Consider the following 19,056-nt stretch of genomic DNA (forward strand, 5'->3'; position numbering starts at 1 on the left):
ATTAAAATTAAAATTAAAATTAAAATTAAAATTAAAATTAAAATTAAAATTAAAATTAAAATTAAAATTAAAATTAAAATTAAAATTAAAATTAAAATTAAAATTAAAATTAAAATTAAAATTAAAATTAAAATTAAAATTAAAATTAAAATTAAAATTAAAATTAAAATTAAAATTAAAATTAAAATTAAAATTAAAATTAAAATTAAAATTAAAATTAAAATTAAAATTAAAATTAAAATTAAAATTAAAATTAAAATTAAAATTAAAATTAAAATTAAAATTAAAATTAAAATTAAAATTAAAATTAAAATTAAAATTAAAATTAAAATTAAAATTAAAATTAAAATTAAAATTAAAATTAAAATTAAAATTAAAATTAAAATTAAAATTAAAATTAAAATTAAAATTAAAATTAAAATTAAAATTAAAATTAAAATTAAAATTAAAATTAAAATTAAAATTAAAATTAAAATTAAAATTAAAATTAAAATTAAAATTAAAATTAAAATTAAAATTAAAATTAAAATCAAAATTAAAATTCAAATTAAAATTAAAATTAAAATTCAAATTAAAATTAAAATTAAAATTAAAATTAAAATAAAATTAAAATTAAAATTAAAATTAAAATTAAAATTAAAATTAAAATTAAATTTAAAATTAAAATTAAAATTAAAATTTAAATTTAAATTGAAATTGAAATTGAAATTGAAATTGAAATTGAAATTGAAATTGAAATTGAAATTGAAATTGAAATTGAAATTGAAATTAAAATTAAAATTAAAACGGGCTCCGAGTTTTTTATCAAATATGTTTCGTCCAGCTTTCATTCGAGGCAAGAGTACGGTTGTAGTAGTGAACGCCGATAAAAGTTCACTACTACAATCACACTTCTTGCTCGGATGACAGCTGGAATGAAAACAAGCAGCATAAAATCTATGCCTAACATTCGTCTAACAGCCCATACTAAAACATGTCTAACGTTAGTCTAATGTTAGACTAACAAACATGTTTCGAATTTGCAACATGTCTAACAAAAGTGTGTCATATCTGTCTAATTTTAGACTAACATTAGGCAAAAGTGAGACAAAAAGTTAGCCTAACATGCTGGCCAGTTAGTCTAACATTAGGCTAATGTTAGGCTAACCCTCCGTACTGGGGTGGTGAACTAAATGCGGTATAAAAAAAATTAAAATTAAAACAGGCTCCGATTTTTTTATACTTTAAGAGAGTAAAGCCAAAGCTGCTGAATTTCATAAACTGAGTCAAAAGTTACTCTCCTTGATAAAATATTCTTACTCCGTTTTTGACATATTGGCAAAAGTTTCAAAGTGAGTCGAAAACTACTCGCTTTAGAAGTTCTGAACGAGCGTGTGATTTTAGCGTGTAGTTCTGTCAAACTAGACAAAAACAGTGAGGCGAAATAAATAAAAAATATAAATATGGACCAAACAGGTCTGTGCCATAAAGAGAGAGAAAAAAAAAATAAAAAATAAAACACAACTCAATAAATTTTGCCAGGTTTCATTCTTCAATTAGTTTAGTGGATTGAACGGCTCCATTTTTATACTAACAGAAGCATATAATGCCAAATTAATTCGGCCATCATACAATGGAATCGATGCAGCTTGACCAGATTGATGTGAAGCCTCAGTTACTGACAGGAAGCAACGAAAACTCCTCGTCGGAATCCGAATCCCAAAAAGTAACCGAGCTGGAGATCCTGCCTGTCATCTACGAAATTATCAGAAGGTTAGTGTTTATGGTTGCAGTTTTTGAGTCGTAGGTTTACATTTAAACACTGATTTGTTACATAAATAAAACTAAATGCGACGTTTCATTTTTTTATAACCAAAAGTATCGAGAAGGATCCTGTGGACAACGCTACCAAGCAAAAAGAAAGTCAGGATTGCAGTCAAAAGGTAAGTTGGAAAAATTCTATCGAACCCCGGTAAAGGAAGAGACCCCGGTAAAGGAAGAGGGAGTATAGGCCTTTTCATGTGACAGATCCGTGCATGCATTTATTTACAAAGCTTGAACAACAGCTGCTAACAAGAACGTGTCATCTTCATAGAAGAACTGTCAAACGCCCGAACTAAAGACACTATATGCAAAGACACGAAATGTTCCAATTGGAATTCCAAATTTTCTGTCAATGTCATTCCAATCGAGCAGGAGACCTGTCAAACGTGCTTTAAAGCATTGCTCGTCGGCATCATCGTCATGATTGGATGATCATCATCGACAACAACAATCATCACACTTCGTATCTTTGCTTATAGTATCTTTAGCCCGAACAATCAGCTGATTTAAGACGTCAAATGAAAAGGCCCATTGCACTCGATCTTGTAATTGTAATTTAGGTGGTATCACATTTCCCGGAATGCCACTTCCCGGAATGCCATTTCCCGGAATGCCACTTCCCGGAATGCCATTTCCCGGAATGACATTTGCCATAATGACACATTTCCCGGAATGATCATTTTCCCGGAATGCCACTTCCCGGAATGATCATTTTCCCGGAATGCCATTTCCCGGAATCACTATTTTTGCGAAATTGTGTTTCAAGTCATTTGGGAGCTAAGGGGCTAGATCCACTGCAGCTCATCCGGGTACTAATCGCATTTTTCTAACGTGTTCGGTGCCTTGTGGTAATGGTACCAGCTTGTTGAAGGGCTTGGTCTTCCGGATGGCCAGGAGCAGCTCGGTAACACGAGGAGGACAAAACAGAGAAAAAAAACTGGAGAAGCAAACACAAGCGAATTAAACTCTTATACCAGATGAGCGGAGAAATTCATAAATGGATTGCATATAGGGGAGATCGCGGGTTCCCAACACATTCCTTACTGGAACGAAGGGTTGTCTACCTCGGGCCTCAAGGGTATCCAATAGTAGTGCTCTGGAGGCGTCATTATCCGGACATTGCCAAACTACGTGGTCGATGTCATCATAACCGGAACCGCACTTAGTGCAAACATTGTCGAGCACGAGGTTTATTCTATGCAAATGTGCGCCTGGCGAGTAGTGGTTTGACATAAGTCTTGACATTACGCGAATAAAGTCTCGACCTATGTTCAAACCGTAATGCCACGCTCGCAAAGAATCTTTAGGAATAATCGAATGTAACCACCGTCCCAGTTGGTCATCTCGCCAATCATGTTGCTAACTTTGAAGAGAACTCTGGCGAACTAAATGGAAAAAATCATCATGTGAAATTCTTCTATCATAGATCTCGCCTTCCTGTGCGCCCACCCGAGCAGAAGGGAATACCAACAGCATAATAAAATGTGTTATTTTGACAAAATATCTGAGTAACGCAAAGAGTTATTTTCATGTTATTTATATAACATACCATGTTATAAACTTGTCTGTCATAAGCGGCAAAATAACAAAAAAATGTTCCTGGAAGACCAGTTAAATAACAGGTTTTGTTAGTTTCATAACAACTTAATAACAGTGAATTTGTACAATGTTTCAAAAACAAATTATGAAATTGAAAAGTTATTGATAACAATATGGATGCAAAATGAGTTATTATATCAGAATCATATTTAACAAAGATTTTTTTTATCCTCGCAAGGTGGGTATGTAATCCCTAAGTTTGAGAGGAAAAAGATGAATTTTTGTTGGTTCCATTTTGAAAATAAAAGTGATAAACAGCCATGAATACTTAAGACCATAGCCCACAATAACTCATAAGCTAGTCATTCAAAGAGAATTGCACGCTTTCAATCTTCCTGGCCCAAACGAACTTGAGATAATTTCTAAATTAATTTTGTTTATAAGTTATGGTGGATCATGGTTGTTCACTTTTTTATTTCCAAAATAGAACCAACAGAAATTCTACATTTTTTCCACTAAAATGGATCGAACTAAATAGAAATAAAAAAGACTCCAAACATGACTTTTTGTATGGAAATCAGCAAATGTTAACTTTTTCATTTCTTTTGCTGTAAATCTCGCATGGTGTAGTTGTGATTGCAAAACTTTATTGTTGTGCTATTGATGATCAAATAATGGTGCACTCTCCATAATACAATAATAAGTGAATGCCATGAGAATAATAAATAAATAAATATAAACTTATTTTTATAAAATATTCTTATGACATGCTATGAGGAAAAAAACGGCAAAACTTTTGCGGGTTTTACCGTTTTTTTTTTGCTTTTTAGCGATATTTCGGCTTGGCAAGACTAGTGCCGCCCTTTACCATAAGGATAATTGGGTTTTTAAATTAAGAAAAATTCAATGATTTTTTTATTTTTAAACAAAAGAGCACCTTTTTCTGAGCCGCTATGATTTTTTCAGATTTTTAAAACTTTATTTTGGTACCTAAAATCAATTTCAAAGAGATTTTTTGAAATCACCTTTTGACAGCTGCACTCTTAAAAAATTAGGAATTTACACGTGACGTAAACCATCAACGTACGTAAACATTTTATGACTGAATGGCAAATTTGTCTGAATTTTACATCCATCGTGTAAGTTCGAGTTGATTGCACAAGATGTCAACAAAACTATCTGACCAGCTAGGTAGAAACAGTTTTATATTTATCACTTGCCCTACAACTCGGTGATATGACCGAGAGGTATAGTCCGTGCCTCTCAATCAGCGGACCAGAGTTCGAATCTGGTTCATTATTTTACTTTCATATGTTTCATCTGTCGATTCGGTTTTAGCGATTGCCAGCTCGACTTTATTTGTGATAGAAGACGTAAATTTGTGTCAAACGGGCCGCTCCTTTTATGCACACTAAGATTCAGATGTTCCAGCTCAGTAATTTTTTCACTGAGTTCAGTATTTTTTCATCTTTTTACTGAGTTTTCAACAGCAGATTTATTTCGGTACACTCGGTAATCGTATTTACCGTTCACCAGTAACGATATTTACCGTGCATCAGCAACTTTTGACAGTTTGTTAGCTGAGCTCGGTAACACATTTACGGATTATCTGCAAAAGAAACAACCGAGCGTACCGAGTTAAATCTGCTGTTGAGAACTCAGTAAAAACATTGGAAAAATACCGAGCTGATCTTAGTGTGTGTGCATCCAAGAGAACTTAAATTTACATGATTTTTTCTAAGAGTGTGGGCAACTGCTTGACAGCTCCGTTCAGTACAAAATGCGACGAGGGGTGACTCGACAAATCGCTCCCATACAAATTTCAAATTGATTTTTAAATAGGTTCCCGGGCACCAAAATTGATGAAAATTTGAATTTCGGCTCAGTTTGGCATGCAGCTTCAGGACCGAATTCACGAGAGTTGATCGCAGCAGGTCGTGCGCGCGGGTCGCTGCATCGTTGCTTTGTGTCACGTTTTTTTTCGCTTCTTCGTGAAATTGAATTCAATTCGGCCGAAGAAAAGTTCAAATGGCCGGTGAGGTTTTGCATTGCTGAAAACATTTTGAAAAACATTTGGTGAAGTGATTTGAGTGAAAAATGTTCCGCTGCTTTTGAGTTTGTGAAGTTTAGTTAAATCAGTTTTGTGCATTGGGGTTCATTGGGGTTTTGGTCGAATTATGTGGTGCTATGCCATCCGGAGAATTTGATTCGACAATTCCGCTACTATGGCCGGGTCTACACCGCCCGATCTGTTCCGCGTGTGAAAAATTAAGTTTTATGCACGTATTACTGTAAAGCCAGCTCGATTGTTCTCTCCACGTCGTTTCTTGTGTAGTAAAATCAATACCGTTTGTATATTCCGAATGTGCCTATGAGTCCCGATACCGCTGATCAAGCCTTGGAATTGCTGGATCCATCGTTGCTGAAAAATTGAGTGTACTGGCAAATTATGCGAAATTCGGTGAGACCTTTCCTTGCACCACTTTATTCATATATATGCAATTTACTACATTAAATACGTACATACATACATTTATTTGTTCAACATCATTAAGACAAGACATAATCAACAATAGTACGCCACAATACTCGGTTTGTGGCTGCCGCTCTCCATCCTCGGTCGCGCCCAATGCTCGCCAAGTCACGCTCCACCTGGTCCGCCCATCGTGCTCTCTGCGCTCCACGCCTTCTTGTGCCAACCGGATCCGTTGCAAACACCAGCTTTGCAGGGTTGTTGTCCGGCATTCTTGCAACATGCCCTGCCCAACGTATCCTTCCGGCTTTGGCCACCTTCTGGATGCTGGGTTCGCCGTAAAGTGCAGCGAGCTCGTGGTTCATCCTTCTCCGCCACACACCGTTCTCCTGCACACCGCCGAAGATCGTTCTTAGCACGCGTCGCTCGAAAACTCCGAGTGCTTGTAGGTCCTCCTCGAGCATGGTCCATGTCTCGTGCCCGTAGAGGATCACCGGTCTTATTAGCGTTTTGTACATGGTGCATTTGGTGCGTGGGTGAATCTTTTTCGACCGCAGTTTCTTCTGGAGCCCGTAGTAGGCCCGACTTCCGCTGATGATGCGCCTCCGAATTTCTCGGCTCACGTTGTTGTCAGCCGTCAGTAAGGATCCGAGGTAGACGAATTCCTCCACCACCTCGAAAGTATCCCCGTCTATCGTAACATTACTACCCAGACGGATCCGGTCGTTTTCGGTTCCGCCTACCAGCATGTACTTTGTTTTTGAGGCATTCACCACCAGTCCGACCTTTGCTGCTTCGCGTTTCAGGCGGGTGTACAGTTCTGCCACCGTTCCAAATGTTCTAGCGATAATGTCCATGTCGTCCGCAAAGCACACAAATTGACCGGATTTTGTGAAAATCGTTCCCCGGCTGTTGAGCCCGGCTCGTCGCATCACACCTTCCAGCGCGATGTTGAAGAGTAGACATGAGAGTCCGTCACCTTGTCGCAGTCCCCGGCGAGATACGAATGAACTGGATAGTTCACCCGAAACCCTTACGCAGTTTTGCACACCGTCCATCGTTGCTTTAATCAGTCTAGTCAGCTTCCCAGGAAAGCCGTTTTCGTCCATGATTCTCCATAGCTCTGCGCGGTCGATACTATCGTATGCCGCTTTGAAGTCGATGAACAGGTGGTGCGTTGGGACCTGGTATTCACGGCATTTCTGGAGGATTTGCCGTACGGTAAAGATCTGGTCCGTTGTCGACCGGCCGTCGATGAAGCCGGCTTGATAACTTCCCACGAACTCATTTGTTTTAGGTGACAGACGACGGAAGATGATCTGGGATAGCACTTTGTAGGCAGCATTCAAAATAGTGATCGCCCTGAAGTTCTCACATTCCAAATGGTCGCCTTTCTTGTGAATGGGGCAGATTACCCCTTCCTTCCACTCCTCCGGTAGCTGTTCGGTTTCCCAGATCCTGACTATCAGCCGATGCAGACAGGTGGCCAACTTTTCTGGGCCCATCTTGATGAGTTCAGCTGCGATACCATCCTTACCAGCTGCTTTGTTGGTTTTGAGCTGGTGAATGGCATCCTTAACTTCCCTCAGCGTGGGAGTTGGTTCATTTCCGTCCTCCGCTGCACTGGCGTCGTCGTTCCTTCCGTTGCCGTGGGCTCCCGTGCCTACGTTCTCCACGCCGTTCAGGTGCTGATCGAAGTGCTGCTTCCACCTTTCGATCACCTCACGTCCGTCCGTCAAGAGGCCTCCGTCTTTATCCCTGCATATTTCGGCTCGCGGCACGAAGCCGTTGCGGGATGCGTTGAGCTTCTGATAGAACTTCCGTGTTTCTTGGGAACGGCACAGCAGTTCCATTTCTTCACACTCCGCTTCTTCCAGGCGGCGCTTTTTCTCCCGAAAGAGGCGGGTCTGCTGTTTCCGCTTCTGTTTGTAACGTTCCACGTTCTGTCGAGTCCCTTGCTGCAGCATTACCGCCCTCGCTGCGTTCTTCTCCTCCAAAACCGCTCTGCACTCTTCGTCGAACCATTCGTTACGTCGATTCCGTTCCACGTACCCGATGGTGCTCTCGGCTGTGTCGTTGATGGCTGCTTTCACTGTACTCCAGCAGTCCTCTAGAGGGGCCTCATCGAGCTCGCCCTCGTCTGGCAACGCGGCTTCGAGATTCTGCGCGTATGCTGAGGCGACATCCGGTTGCTTCAGTCGCTCTAGGTTGTACCGTGGCAGTCGCCGGTACCGTACATTGTTGATGACGGAGAGTTTTGGGCGCAGTTTGACCATCACCAGATAGTGGTCGGAGTCGATGTTGGCGCCACGATAGGTCCTGACGTCGATAATGTCGGAGAAGTGCCGTCCGTCAATCAGAACGTGGTCGATTTGAGATTCCGTCTGCTGTGGTGATCTCCAGGTGTAACGATAAGGGAGGCTGTGTTGGAAAAAGGTGCTACGTATGGCCATATTTTTGGAGGCGGCGAAATCAATGAGTCGTAGGCCGTTTTCGTTCGTCTGCTGGTGGGCGCTGAACTTACCAATCGTCGGTCTGAATTCCTCCTCCTGGCCTACCTGAGCGTTCAAATCTCCTATGATGATCTTGACGTCGTGGCTTGGGCAGCGATCGTACTCGCGTTCGAGCTGCGCGTAAAATGCGTCCTTGTCATCATCAGTACTTCCGGAGTGTGGGCTGTGCACGTTTATTATGCTGAAGTTGAAGAATCGGCCTTTGATCCTCAACCTGCACATTCTTTCGTCGATCGGCCACCAACCGATCACGCGCCTCTGCATATCACCCATCACGATGAAAGCTGTTCCCAGCTCGCGTGTGTTGCCGCAGCTCTGGTAGATGGTATGATTACCTCTAAACGTTCGCACCATGGATCCTGTCCAACACACCTCCTGTAGCGCTACGATGCCGAACCCGCGGTCCTTCAGTAGATCGGCGAGTATGCGGGTGCTCCCAATGAAGTTGAGAGATCGGCAGTTCCACGTACCGAGTTTCCAATCGCAAGTCCTTTTTGTTCGCTGGGGTCGTTGCCGTTGGTCTCGGTTCGTATTATTCTGTTGCTGATTTTCCGTTACAATGGTTTTTTACGGCTGGCTCGTAGGGCCTGACACCAACCCCCTACTTTCCGGAGGACCATAGTGCACAGTTGAGCTTAGAGTCCTTCCCTGGCACTCGGACGTAGATCAGCCGCCCCTAACATGGGGATCAGACGCTGTTGTGAGCCGCTCCTCCTGGAGAACAGACGCTCAGGTTTGCCGAAGCAAACCCCCCCTTCCCTGTCAGCCTACGACCAAAGGTCCCACCGGGGTTGGTTACCCGATCTTCCCTAAGGTTGCTCATAGTTTCCGGCCGGTACCGCGTGGAGGTAGGGATAGGAGTTGCTGGGCAGAGGCTAGTGGATCACAATGGGATCTGAATTGCGCAGCATACCCAACCTTTACCGTGCCAACATTAAATACGTGCCAGAAACAAAAATGCAAATTTTTGATTCAGGAAGTGTTAATGAATTGCAGATATCCATTTGATACCTGGATTCATTAATGCGGGGCTTACTGTTACAGAAGACGACCTCAGGATGCACGTGCGAGTCAAGGCATACCTCGAAATGGGTCGTTAGATGTGCAGTAGAGCTATCACCTTCCATCTCCAGGACTAAAAATATTTGCGTCTATATATATCAGCATATATCAACAATAGACGCAGACGTTTTTCTTCCATAAAAGCACTGCCGGTCAGTGGGCGATGGATTGTATACACACACACACACACTCTCCATAATACAATAATAACAGAGCTTGTTCTACAACAAAACATCTTATTAAAATGATATTTAAAGAAAATATAGCAATTGTAGAATCATAACAAAATCAGAATCCCAACAAAACTTATGATGGGAAAGTTATGCCTCAATAAGTTAGTAATAACAAACCAAGATATAAAAACAGGTTTGGTGATTCAGTTGTTATTATTTTGATATTCTACTCTGCTCGGGCACCTTTGCGAGAGAATCCGCCATAAATTGACAAACCCATACAAAGGTAATCTTGTATGATCATTCGACCAGTGCACACATCTGCTCTCTTATTTTTGTAAGAAAGTAAGATGCATGCCTTACAGGTTTCATCGACCGGAGTGCCTCAATAGAACTAAGACTATCCGAGAAGATGAAGAAATGGTCTACGGGCATGTTGGAAATCATCCCCAAAACGAAGTCGATTGCTGCCAGTTCAGCAACATAAACAGAACAAGGTTCTTGAAGTTTTCGGAAGGCGGTGGAATTTTCATAGAAAACACCGAAGCCAGTAGACCCATTGATGCGGGACCCATCAGTGAAGAATCTCTTACAGGAATTTACATTTTGGTACTTTTCGTTAAAAATGCGAGGAATAGATATACACCGAAGTTGATCTGGTATTCCATGAATAGCTTGTTTCATGGACAGATCGTATTTAACAGAGGAACTGTCATTGGTGAAGTGTACACGAAGAGGATTATAACCTGGGAGGCAGATGACATGTAGAAAAGATAGATTCTCATGAATTTTGACTGAGTTTTATGCGGCTGTTCGAGTCCGTATGAAGTTGATCATCAATATTAACTTCTTTTCTCGATCAGGCTAGATAGCTGTGTAGTGTCGGTAGCGATTGTCTCAATTGGCTAAGAATAACACTACGGACCGCCTGTTTCGGTGGTAAGAATCCACCAACAGGTGACCCCTAATTCATGGTGTGATGCGGCTTTATGCTTACCGTGCCTAGGAATGATTGGCTAGGGGGGTCTAATAAAAACCTAACCGCTAACGGAGCCTGTGGAGTACCAGGGCGCCGCGATGCGATCCATGCAATCATACAGTATACACACAAATGTGTCACCTCACAATTTGGAAGAATGGTGAGACCATGAAAACTTTAAATGAAAATTTATGGAATAAAAAATGTTTTGCGTCACCTCGCAATTGAGAGGACTGGTGAATCAATATGCTACTTGCCATGAAATCGATATATTAAAACAAAATATTGTGCCGACACTAACAGTGACGGATCGCACAAACTTAGACAAAATACTGACGCATAATTACGGATCAAATCAGTGTGGCCAGCACCGCACACTGGGGCAGGATTGAAAATACACGGAAAAAACCTCTAGCTCGTCGAGATGTCGAGATACGCACTTGGTGTCTTCAGAGAAAATATTTCTATGAACAAGGTCGATATTCTGAACGGTAGCATATTTTTCTTACGTTATTCGCATAAAAGTCCTATAAGCCATTTTGGCCATCTTTCATTTTAGCGGTATGGTGTCTTCGGCAAAGTTGTTCGGCTATTTATGCTTAAAAAGTTTGCCGAAGACGTCAAATTTCCAAAGCCTACTGTTCTTGAGATATTAGTCGTTTTATAAAATACCTACCTAAAATCGAGTTTTTTCATTAAATTACGTTTGTAAACAAATTTAATGTCCGTTTTCGAGTTATAATAATAAAAAATACTAAAATAAAACATATGTAAAATAAATTAGTTGGAAAAAACAAAATATGCATTGATTTTTCATAGAAAGTTCCTGAAAATCACGCAAAATGTATATAGGACGTTCTTGCAGTCGGGCAAGTTCGGGCAAGTTTTTTCATCGGCGATCACCTAAAAAATGCATAAGCTTTCAGGTAAATTTTTTTCACCGACATGATATTTGATGATTTTTTTAAATAGCGTTCAAAGTTTACTGTTTTGTGTGAATTAGTACAACATTTTTGCACATATTTTACCATGTTGTATGTTGCCAAGTGAACCATGAGAAGTATAAATGCAATCTAGTTACAGGTTTAGTAATTTTTAAGCTCCAAACAAATAGTAAAACACCAAAATGTTCCAAACGCCAATAAAAGTGAGTTTTTAGATCATTGAACACACAAAAAATAATTCTATTAAATAAAATTATATAAGATAATGATAAAACCAAGGCTAAATGGCGTGTTTAGGACATTTTTGTGTTTTACAATTTGTTTGGAGCTTAAAAATGACTAAACCTGTAACTAGATTGCATTTATACTTCTCATGGTTCACTTGGCAACATACAACATGGTAAAATATGTGCAAAAATGTTGTACTAATTCACACAAAGCAGTAAACTTTGAACGCTATTTAAAAAAAATCATCAAATATCATGTCGGTGAAAAAAATTTACCTGAAAGCTTATGCATTTTTTAGGTGATCGCCGATGAAAAAACTTGCCCGAACTTGCCCGACTGCAAGAACGTCCTATATACATTTTGCGTGATTTTCAGGAACTTTCTATGAAAAATCACTGCATATTTTGTTTTTTCCAACTAATTTATTTTACATATGTTTTATTTTAGTATTTTTCATTATTATAACTCGAAAACGGACATTAAATTTGTTTACAAACGCAATTTAATGAAAAAACTCGATTTTAGGTAGGTATTTTATGAAACGACTAATATCTCAAGAACAGTAGGCTTTGGAAATTTGACGTGTTCGGCAAACTTTTTAAGCATAAATAGCCGAACAACTTTGCCGAAGACACCATACCGCTAAAATGAAAGATGGCCAAAATGGCTTATAGGACTTTTATGCGAATAACATAAGAAAAATATGCTACCGTTCAGAATATCGACCTTGTTCATAGAAATATTTTCTCTGAAGACACCAAGTGCGTATCTCGACATCTCGACGAGCTAGAGGTTTTTTCCGTGTATTTTCAATCCTGCCCCAGTGTGCACCGTAAGGTGCCGAACTGTACTTTTTTTTTAACACAAATTTAATTGAAAAATTTGGCCGACACTTGAAGTGACGAACTTTGCAGTTCTTGTTGAGTAAATATCTGAAGGATGATTTCAAACTAACAGATAAATTATCAAATTTTCGTGATTTGTGCCAACGTAAGAACAGTAACGACATTCACAATACGCGCGACGTGAGACGAAACATAACACTTATAGTTCTTACAATCGTCAAGATATTAAAATTTACCTTTCGTCGACCGGTTTCGGACGCGATGTCGCCCATCAACAGGACAATGTCCGACTGATTGCCTTCAGTTTTCGTACGATGTTCGTACACGTCCGAAGAGAAGAGATGCTACTGGGGACTTTCATCTTTCAAAGAAAAACAAGACATCTGCATCTTTCAAAGAAAAACAAGAGCTTGTTCACCGACCATCAATCATTCATTCAAGCACCCGTCGACCTATCGCTAAAAAGATACAATCGTGCGACACTATTTCTCGACACTCGCATGTACAACAAAGAACAACACCCACCTGTGGCACTAATGTTTGCACTAACAAACTACTAATAAACTAATTAGTGATAAAAAAGTCCACACGGGCGGTGGAAAAGACACCAAAAAACGTCTGCAAAAAGTGCCTTGTGATGGAGATAGGGATCCTGTCAGCCTACTCGTACAAGCGCTTAGCAAGGAATGATGTTTTTGCTTAAATTTCATCGTTTTGCTAATCATCAATAGTTTTCATTGATCCTTGACATGCAACGTATTTACCCATCATAGTCTGATGATGTTTTGATCTCAGAGCTATCCTTAGGCCTCCGAAGCACTCCGAAATTTGTGTCATAAATCCAACATTCTAAACCAAATTTTATACACGATGAATGATCACGGAACATGGTCTACGGTATGGGCCCATATAGCCGAGGCGGTAAACGCACGGGTATTCAGCATGACCATGCTGAGGGTGACGGGTTCGATTCCCGGTCGGTCCAGGATCTTTTCATAAAGGAAATTTCCTTGACTTCCTTGGGCATAGAGTATCTTCGTGCCTGCCACACGATATACACATGCAAAATGGTCATTGGCAGAGGAAGCTCTCAGTTAATAACTGTGGAAGTGCTCATAGAACACTAAGCTGAGAAGCAGGCTTTGTCCTAGTGAGGACGTTACGCCAAGAAGAGGAGAGGAGGTCTACGGTACTAGCCTCAAAGCATCCCTCGAAAATTCATGGAACATGAACTGGGTGATCTAGGTCATCCAAACTACTCTGGCATTCATTTTCTTAAGATCCACAACATCTATACTTACATTTTTGTTTATTTTATTTATTTATTTGACGTCAATCATTCGTAGACCGTAAGTTATATAAGTATGCTTAGTTGTACATTTTATATTGCACTATTCCACTTAACAATATTTATTAAGTTCCTTGGTTTTGAGTATCATAAAAGTATTTTGTCAATTTTGTCCGAGTCATGGTAAGATCAATCCTTTTACAATGTTGATTATAAGTGGACATCATCTGATTTAGTGGACCGAATTTAGCGTAATTACTATGGTGAAAATCTACAGTAAATAAGTTTCTACTACGCAGTTGGCGAGTTGGAGCATATAAATTTAATTTTGAAAATATACTAGACGAATCAATGCGTTGAGTGGCAACATCATTAATAAACGACACCATCGCACACTTTCGGCGCCTTTTCAATGTTTGGAGCAGTGAATCAAAATTCAACCATCACGCAACAATAATGACAATGTCGCAACCTGTATTTGTTGCGACAAACAAACCCATGCGACATAGGTTTGTCCCAACTTGCAAATAATGGGATTAACATCGTACACCACGAGAGACGAACCAGCCAAGGGCTGAAAGTCTCTCAAATAAAGATAAATAAACCAATCAATCAATCGTACACCACGAGTTTAGAGATGTTTAAACCTTGCATTGCGATTTTCGAACGGTAACTTTGAGTCGGTAAACACTGCAACTCTGGTGAACAGACAACAACAGACAGACAACGCTGGGATTTTATATATATGATATTCAACTCAAAAACGTCAAATTTCAAGTTACCTAGTTCTAGCATTAAGGGAACGATATTTACACAGAAAAAAGTTTCACATTGTTTCCATCTGATTTTCACAAGGATTTGTATTCATGTGCGTTTTCATAGTTCAAATGTATGCGTACCTTTTTTTTGTAGATGTGGTTGTGAAACATGGGGGAAAATATGTGCACCCAACTAACAAAAGTAGCTGCATAAGAGCTTATGGAGCAAACGCATTCGAAAGAAAGCTCTTTTAAGCTCTTATCCAGCAAAAATGTTAGTTGGGCACTCTTACCCCGGTTGTTAGTTTTATCATTATTTAGCCGTTTTACCCAAATAAATTGGGTAGGTAATATGTATTTGCATATGCAATCTGAATAGCCTTTGAATTGGCTTCTTTAGCGGTGTTGAGATTATTCCATATTCTGAATCTGCATGTCGAACTGAGCCGAAATCCAAATTTTCATGAATTTTGGTGCCCGGGAACCTATTTAAAAATCAGTTTGTAGTTTGTATGGGAGCGATATGTCGAATCACCCCTCGTCGCATTTTGTACTGGGCGGAGCTGTCAAGCAGTTGCCCAGCTGTCAAAAGGTAATTTAAAAAAATCTCTTTGTAATTGATTTTAGGTATCAAAATGAAGTTCTAAAAATCTGAAAAAAATTATAGTGGCTCAGAAAAAGCTGCTCTTTCGTATAAAATCAAAAAATCAATACATTATTCTAAATTTAAAAACCCAATTAGCGTGCATTTTTGTGTATGGAAAAATTCACGTTAGTTTTCGTGTGTTGAAATGTCACTTGTTTCTATTAAATGATCCTAAAATATCACATAGATAGACAACTATATTTGTAATACATACTTGATAATGCTAATGCATAACCTGTTTTTTTACTTTCATCCCTTCATTCATCGATTAGGTTCTGGAATTGCAGAAAAGACTAGAATCAGCTAGGATAACCATTAGACAATTGCCAGGAATTGAGTACAGCAAGGAGGAGCAGCTGAGAAGACTTGAAAGCCTTCGCAAGCAACTAGCGCTGAAACAACAACTTATAAAAAAATATAAGAACGTCCAATTCTAATCATGATTCGCATGATTCTTCGGTATTTGGCCAATAATGAACAACTTGTTCAGCGTCTTGCAGAGAGCTACCCCATGCGCAGAGCAGCCCAATTACTTGTAAGTGCTTTTTACAAAGGTCGAACAATAGCACAGGAACAAAAATTAGGGGATATGACACCGGAAAGATTTAAACGAATGATGGATGCATTTAAAGCTAATATGAAGCAAGAGATTGAAGCCGCGAAGCAAAATTTGAAGAAACGTAAATAATAGGTAGATTTGTTTTTCTAATTTGTTTCTAATAGTCCAAGTCTAAATATATTTAACTAGCTGTCCCCGGCAAACTTTGTCTTGTCTACTGTGTTTTTTGACGTTCCAAAGCCCAAAATGCAATGAAAATGCATGAAAATTCAATTTTCGGAAAATCTTAATTTCTCCTTGTTTTTTGTCTCATAAACCTTCCTTGAGCCCAGTTTCAGGGCTGTTTGCAGATCAGAAGAAATTTTTCAGCTTATCTTGATGCATGGGAACTTTCTTGCCTGAATCGCTCAAGAAACCGTTTTTTTCTTTGATCGCAGTCGAGAGTATTGTGATTTTACTTCGAAGATGAATTCCAAGGGAATTTGCTTGAGCTGTATGGGAATCGCCGTTAAATTCAAGGGACGTTTCCATGCGTTCTTGTAAAATTATAGACTTCTAAGTTAATGCTCTTATTACGTTAAACGACCTCTACACTGATTCTCTGTAAAATAATATATGAAATACGCAATGAAAAGATTTATGCTGAACTTTTAAACTAGATTTTTTTTTAAATTTTATAACGAAAACTTTTTATCTCGACAAACTCTTCCGAAAACGTATTGGAGCGCCCCTCCGACTATTGAGCTTGCTGACGTTTATTCACCTTTCTCTTTCAAACATGCAAGCGGAATAGGATTTGTTGTCATCAGGAAAGGTTTCCCGATGAAAACAAATCCTATTCCGCCTGCAAGCTTGAAAGAGAGAGGTGAATAAACGTCAGCAAGCTCTATGCTCCTCCCAGAGAAGTTGTTTATAAACAACAGTTACAGAAGTTACTTCTCTGGCTCCTCCATCCTTATAATACCTCCATCAGCTGGCAGCACCGGCAGCATAAGCCAGGGGACATGCAAGCGGCAAGGTAGGCCCTGGGACGGGACCCGTCAGGTGCTAGTGCAAATATGAAACCATTTGCCTGTCAAAAACGACCACTTCTGATTGGTCGATTTGACAAAAGCAGCGTTACGTCCCATTACGTTTGTTTACAAGAGGGCACTCTGTTGTTGAGTTAGCCGTGTTGCTAGTAGTCACGGGTTTTTAAAACCTCGTAAAATTGATAACTAATAAATAACAACATAAATCATTTTTCTCACTTTCTGTGCTGTTTTTGTTCGGAGCATGGCATGGTGAAATGAAGTGCAAAACGGTAAATTATGGGCGCAGTGATGTGCATAATTCTGGGCTTCATTTTTACTAATTTTCGAAGAACCCGAAGGTTCGCCGGCAAGGGATGAAAGTCTGTGCGAGGGATGCAAATGAGAAAGATCAGCTTGTTTTCAAACTCATTCTTTGAAGTAGAATGTTAAATAAAACTTGTCAACAAGTTTTGATTGATTTGCATATGAAAATTGTTGGCAACACTAGTGCAACCCCCGTATGAACAGTAGCAAAAAGAATAAGAGGGCTTGTATCAGTGAGCTGTCACGTCCCGTCCCAGGGTAGGCCTAGTCAGTCTAGTTAGAGTCTGGCGGACTGTCACTACACTGAACGGCGGCTTGCGGTGAAACTTACTATTCTGAGGGCAATTTAAATATTGCATCTTGCTTTGCTTTTTAGATTACCGTGCAAATGTTCAAACATTTAAAATATTTGTTCACACGTCAAACACCAAACGAAGTAGCAAATAAACAAACCGATTATTCCATGCACCATCAAAAAAGTGTAACCGACGCTGAAAAATTCTAGCAGCGAAACGAACCAATGAGCCTCTGCACGAATCTGGCGTACTGCTCACTCCCACAGACAATTTGAAAATAGAGACTGTATATATAGAGACACGCAAAGACGACTTCTTTTGATTGTTGTTCTTCTTCTTTGCCAGAATTTGTTTTCATAATTTTGCTGGCGTGCTCGATAGGTAGCCGATTTGACAGTTCGATAGGTAGATTTGGTTTCACTCTTTGCGGGACTGTGTTATAAACAGACTGTATTTGAAAACACCGCGCACAGTAAAAGTCAAATCGACACCTACATTTCAAAAGGGCGTAACTGCTTTTGGAACCATCACCTTCTGTTTCGGCCAGGACGTCTTGCCCCACGTTGTGATTGATTAGTAATCCTACATTATAGAGATCTGCGGAGGCGGCCATTGTAAGCCAATCGTGCAGAAAGAACTGTCAAAGTGTGAGCCAAATGAACAGGCTGATCGTTCGTAAGAAGGCGTCGATTGAACGGTATTGCAATCCGAACTAAATAAATTAAAATTATTTATTTTTAATATCGAGAAATTGACGGTATATGTAAGTTTAGTAAAAAGATAGAATTTAATTAATTCTGCTTTCAAAAGCTCAAGCTTATGACGAAACTTTTGTTGCTGCACTTCTCGAAAAAACTTTCATTGCTGCTTCTTGCTTAATTTCTGCCGATATGTTTAGCTTAACACTTTGCAATAAATTTCAGATTTCATCGATTGCTCCGCTATTTTTTCAAAATTTTGAAAAAAAAATCTACCATAATTAGAAAATGTAAACAAAACAACTTGAACCACTACGAAGTCACGCACAAAGTTTGAACATCTAGCTTTGCAGCAAGTGTTGGCAGCTGATGTAAACAAAATGAACAGCGTTGCCGAATCGACATATGTAACTTCCGCTTATCTCTATGTAGAGGATTTCTATGATTGATTTAATTACTGGACTCCGTGCGGCGGAGAAGAAGTACTACTAGACTACTGACAACGATTTATTCCCACCACTGAGAGGCAGTGCTCCTACTCAGTGGTGATATGACGATACACACTAACATGATACAGTTTGCTCAGTCACCTTTTATAGGTGACTGATAGTACGGATAATGGCACAAAACAGATAGAAAATAATAGAATGAACGCGCTGCGCTGCATGCTACAGGGAGCCCAACGTGCGGTTAGGCTGACGAAACTATCGTACAATAGGCAGCGCAACTCGTTGTATCAATTGGACGTTTCTCACACGCTTCGCAGCTTGGTCGGTTTGAAGCAGCCTGCGATGACGCCGGCCGACGACGTTGGAGCGAGATCCAACATACTCCCGCCCAAAACGAATGTTTTTATATTCGCATTGCTCGGAGTCGGCTGCTGCTGTACGATCGATACGCGCTCGTTGTTGCAGG

At 39.5% G+C, this 19,056-nt stretch overlaps 1 protein-coding gene across 1 annotated transcript; it reads left to right on the forward strand.

The window, feature by feature from the left end:
- The first annotated feature begins 1,488 nt into the window (after positions 1-1,488).
- On the forward strand, positions 1,489-16,013 carry LOC134284007 (mediator of RNA polymerase II transcription subunit 9-like). Its single transcript, XM_062851897.1, has 3 exons — positions 1,489-1,752; positions 1,859-1,922; positions 15,524-16,013. Exons 1-3 carry the CDS (start codon positions 1,613-1,615, stop codon positions 15,686-15,688), a joined length of 369 nt encoding a protein of 122 aa, XP_062707881.1. The 5' UTR covers positions 1,489-1,612; the 3' UTR covers positions 15,689-16,013.
- Positions 16,014-19,056: the final 3,043 nt, after the last annotated feature.

Source organism: Aedes albopictus, chromosome 2 (genome assembly GCF_035046485.1).
Source record: "Aedes albopictus strain Foshan chromosome 2, AalbF5, whole genome shotgun sequence".
Lineage (NCBI taxonomy): Eukaryota > Metazoa > Arthropoda > Insecta > Diptera > Culicidae > Aedes > Aedes albopictus.

Bases quoted from the DNA above. Each gene is read 5' to 3' on its own strand.
- LOC134284007 (XM_062851897.1), top strand. From the start codon at position 1,613: ATGGAATCGATGCAGCTTGACCAGATTGATGTGAAGCCTCAGTTACTG. The intron at 1,753-1,858 runs GTTAGTGTTTAT...TATAACCAAAAG, and splicing joins ATCTACGAAATTATCAGAAG to TATCGAGAAGGATCCTGTGG. The intron at 1,923-15,523 runs GTAAGTTGGAAA...TTCATCGATTAG, and splicing joins GTCAGGATTGCAGTCAAAAG to GTTCTGGAATTGCAGAAAAG.